This window comes from Austrofundulus limnaeus, unplaced genomic scaffold (assembly GCF_001266775.1).
Source record: "Austrofundulus limnaeus strain Quisiro unplaced genomic scaffold, Austrofundulus_limnaeus-1.0 Scaffold657, whole genome shotgun sequence".
NCBI classification, from domain to species: domain Eukaryota; kingdom Metazoa; phylum Chordata; class Actinopteri; order Cyprinodontiformes; family Rivulidae; genus Austrofundulus; species Austrofundulus limnaeus.
Genome location: NW_013953059.1, coordinates 124,029 through 128,378, shown reverse-complemented (window position 1 = coordinate 128,378; position 4,350 = coordinate 124,029). Strand labels below are relative to the sequence as shown.

The 4,350-nt window shown below is 39.3% G+C and overlaps 1 protein-coding gene across 1 annotated transcript in view; it reads right to left on the bottom strand.

Moving 5' to 3' along the window:
- The window catches only part of LOC106531612 (dehydrogenase/reductase SDR family member 13), a 12,949-nt gene that overhangs the window by 4,951 nt on the left and 3,648 nt on the right, over positions 1-4,350 (bottom strand). Inside the window, exon 4 of the mRNA XM_014027519.1 lies at positions 1,311-1,637. Coding sequence (XP_013882973.1) covers positions 1,311-1,637 — 327 coding nt within the window. The remainder of the gene's footprint in view (positions 1-1,310; positions 1,638-4,350) is intronic.

Here is a 4,350-nt window from a genome sequence, read left to right as displayed (position 1 = left end):
ATTTTAGTGTCTTTGATGGAAAAAAAAGGCGATGAAGGTGGAGCTCCAGTCCAGCTGTGGACAGGTGGACCGAGTCGGACCGAGTCACAGCTTGAGGGAGGAGCTCTGTCGGAGACAGAGTGAGGACTTTGATGAGGAAGCAGGTGATTCACTATTTCGATTATAAGAGGGAAGAGTAGAAGATCGAGCACCCAGCGGACTCTACAGGGGAAATCTTCATCCCGTTACCGGTCTGACGGTGCAGCGCTAACTGGATGCTAACTACACCGAACAGCTGATGAAAGCACATAAACAACGGGAGGTGTCGAACTTTTTATTCAGCGGGTGGATCCACAACCTCGGTACCAAACAGCTCTACGATGATTATCGTTTGTTTTTTTTGCCAGGGTGAGTGTTTTTTCTGGGTTTAAAGTCCAGATGAGGTCCACATTAAACTACCAGTAACTTAATCCTCACTACTAAATAAACGATCATTATAAACATAAACTCTAAAACAAGTTACCAACTAATACCTCTGATGTAGTGGCCGATGCCTGCAGGCACCAACGGCATTCTGCTCCTCCCGACCACAGACGGTTTAAAATCCACTTTTTACGTTGTTGTTCTGTGAGCTTTCTACGTTTTTCATCCTTGTGTGATAATCAGTGTTATCATATGTTGTCATAGGGTTGGCAGAATCGTGTGGAATTATTCCTCAGATAAACTTTTGCTGGTTATTAGTTGGCACCTGGTGATGTAAGGCGTGTGTGGTACCAACAGCCTCAGCAAATCTTTAGGTTCTGTCGAAAACTCGTTWAWCTTCACCATACGAGTCATGTCTGACATATTTGTGAACAAATTCTTGTTATAAATCTTGAAATAGGACCTAAATCCATACAATATAAACTCTACAGTAGTTTCCTCCATAGACATTTTACCCMCTGCCCTACAGCGGAGATCGCTCCGCCTTCGAAACCACGTGACTGAAACCCAGCTATTGCCATTGCATGTGGTTCTTTAATTATCCACRTCATCATTTACCCAGAATTCTTTGCGTGTAAATAAAATGGCTCTGTCCGTGTTAAAATATATTTTTAAGAATTTACAAAACTAAACAGACAGTATTTTACTGTCTTTATTTTACAGTTAAAATAAAAGTTTATCAAATAAAGTGTAATGCTACAACTAATCAGCGATCCCTTTAACACATTGTTTTATCTCCTAAAATGTAAAGTTTACTTTCTCCTTTTCATGTTGACCAAGGACATGAATTCTACAAAAACAGAAATAATCCCTGCCCTCTAACTACAAGCGGTCTGTAAACTACTCACCTGGGTGAAGGGTGTAGCAGGTAACACTGGTCCCCTGCAGCCTCTTGGCCAGCTCATGGTTGAAGAGAACGTTGCACAGCTTGCTGTCACAGTAAACTTGGAAAACCCGATAGGATGATGTCCCAAACCCCAGAGTTTTGTGGGAGTTCAGGCAGTCAAAGTCGATTTTTCCAAAGTTGTGAGCCATGGACGACACATTTACAATCCTGCTGGGTCCACACTCCTTCAGTCGATCCAACAACAGGTTGGTTAACAGGAAGTGACCAAGATGGTTGACACCAAACATGAGTCCAAACCCATCTTCTGTTTGACCCTGCATGCATATACCTGCAACAGAACACAGAGGCCTTTAACCCTTYCCCTGTCATCAACATGGCTGTAGAAGTCAGAATAATGGGACATTGTGTTAAATGTTACAAAAAAGAATGCAATGATTTATAAATCTAATTAACTCAATTTATTTACGCATAATTTGGCAGCACAGTGGCTCAGTTGGTAGAGCTGATGCCTTTCAACAAGAAAGTTGCTGGATCAAATACTGGCCCGAGACCTTTCTGGGTAGAGTTTTCATGTTCTCTCCGTGCATGCTTGGGTTTTCTCCAGGTACWMCGGCTTCCTCCCACAGACCAAAAACATGACTGTTAGGTTAATTAACTCTAAATTGTCCCTAGGTGTGAGTGAGAGAGTGAATGGTTGTTTGTCTCATTTGTCTCTGTGTGTCTCTGTGATGGACTGGAGACCAGTCCAGGGTGTACCCTGCGCCTCACACAGTGACTGCTGGATATGGGCACCAATGACCCTGAAAGGAAGAAGCGGGTATAGATAATGGATGTACGAAACATAATTAAAAATAGGGCTTCACAATGCTTTGCAATTTAATTGTTATTGCAATATTTATGAGAGCATTGTAAATACTGGCRGCATAAGGGCTCARTTGGTAGAGCTGTTGCCTCTCAGCAAGAAGGTTGCTGGATCAAATCCTGGCCCCAGACGTTTCTGGGTAGAGTTTACATGTTCTCTCCATGCATGTGTGCTGACTGAGAACCAACACACAGAAAGGGTGAGGCTGAAAAAAAAACATGTTGTATAAACAGGGTTCCCCCAGATCCTTAAAAAGTCTTAAAAGGCCTTGAATTCATCAATCCAGAATTAAGGCCTTAATTATCCTTAAAGGTCTTAAATCAATATTCAGAGGTCCTAAAAATGTTAACACATTGTAAGCAGGATGTCTGTAGTTTGTATCAAATATTAAAATAATTGGTAACATTAATTTATTATTTTTTTAATATTACCATTCAGATGTTCCCTTTTGACACCAYTTCCTGTTATTTCACATGCAAATATCTCAACAACTGTCCATCTGAGAAATGTGAAATTGTTTTCTAATATGTTAATGTTGTCTTTTCAAAAATATATTCATATTTCTTACAAAAATGTTATGCCACAGGCACTTTAAGGTTTCATCTACAGCAAGCTGGGGTTGAGAACCCACTGTGGGTCTTAAAACTCCAAATTTTGGGTTGTTAGAGAATTTCCAGAAATTAAATTAAGTTTAAAACTGACTGCTAAGAATGTTTTTTGCTATATTTGACAAAATAGTAAAAACAATTTGGTTTTATAATTCAACCAAAAATACTTTGATTCATGAGTTTCTGCCACAGTTTTTATTTTTTGTCATTTGTGTTTATTATGAAATTGGTCTTAAATTTGATTTCATTTGGCATTAAAAAGTCTTTAAAAGTCTTAAATATAACTTGCCTTAAACTGTAGAAACTCTGATAAAGTACCTCAAAGTGATACTTGAATAAAAGTACAAGTATCTTGCCATGAATTTGCTTTGGTAAAAGTTCACATCTCCCCTAAGTATTTGTGCGGTGGGCGGGGTACTCTTGTCTGCAGCACATGCTGTAAGGTATTGCACAATCCATTGTCCAGCTCATCCTTGGAGCAGGAAGTGGGAAAATTCAGTGATTTAAAATAAAAATATATACAGTATAATGAACATTGTTTAGGTTAAATGAGCAAGTGATTCATAGTACAAAGCACTTGTTTTATTGTAGGTTTTGTCTTTCTTTCTTTCCATGACAGGGCATATAGCTTTCTTTTGATAGACAACACAGACTGAAAAAAGGGGAGGGGCCACACATTTCAATCATAATAGTGTAAATATAGTCAAACAGTAGATTGTTTTAATGTTCAGTTGTTGAGTTGTGCTTCTTGAAGTGAAAAAGTGTAAATTATATTTTTTTCTTCAAAAAAGGTTCAGATCTTCTCCGATGTTTGAACAGTGAAATTTGGTTTAATGTTTGAATCTCTTAAATGTTCTTCTATTGGTGCAATTTAGAAATACCTTGTAACCTAACCAGTTTTTATATTTGTACTGGCATTGTATGCTTTTAAATTTGTGGTGTGTGCCTTACTATGTGTGTCTATGGTGTTACTTTACATAAACGTAACAAATTATGACTAAATTAGTGTTTGGTAGATTATTTCTTTATAACAATACTTCTTGGCAGTAAATCTTGTAGCAGCACCTGGGTATCGCTCAAAACACTGCAGAGAAAACTTGGAAAATTCTTTATGTGTGCAACCCACTCTACTGCTCATCCCACAAATGCATGTTCCTTACAAATGTGGCCCAATTTAGAAGGTAAATTAAGATTTATTGACACTGTAAAATGTCTTTGTATATTAATATTCAAAAACGTTTTGAGTGTCACAGTGCATAATAATCTGTTAGATTTTAGAGCAGAACATGTGCAACTCTGGTGATGGGAGGTGGGGTGAGGTGGGTTTGGGGGGGACGCCGGAGAATTTGTGGGCACCAAACAGGCTAGGACAGGGGTGTCAAACTCATTTTCACTGAGGGCCACATGAGAGTTATGGTGGCCCTCGAAGGGCCACTTGTAATGAACTTTGACGAAACTCCTCCAAATCATGACCGAAAAACGAGGTCCCGGATACAAGCGGCCGAAATCGGTTTCCTCCGCAGGGTGGCTGGGCTCTCCCTTAGAGATAGGGTGAGAAGCTCGGCCATCCG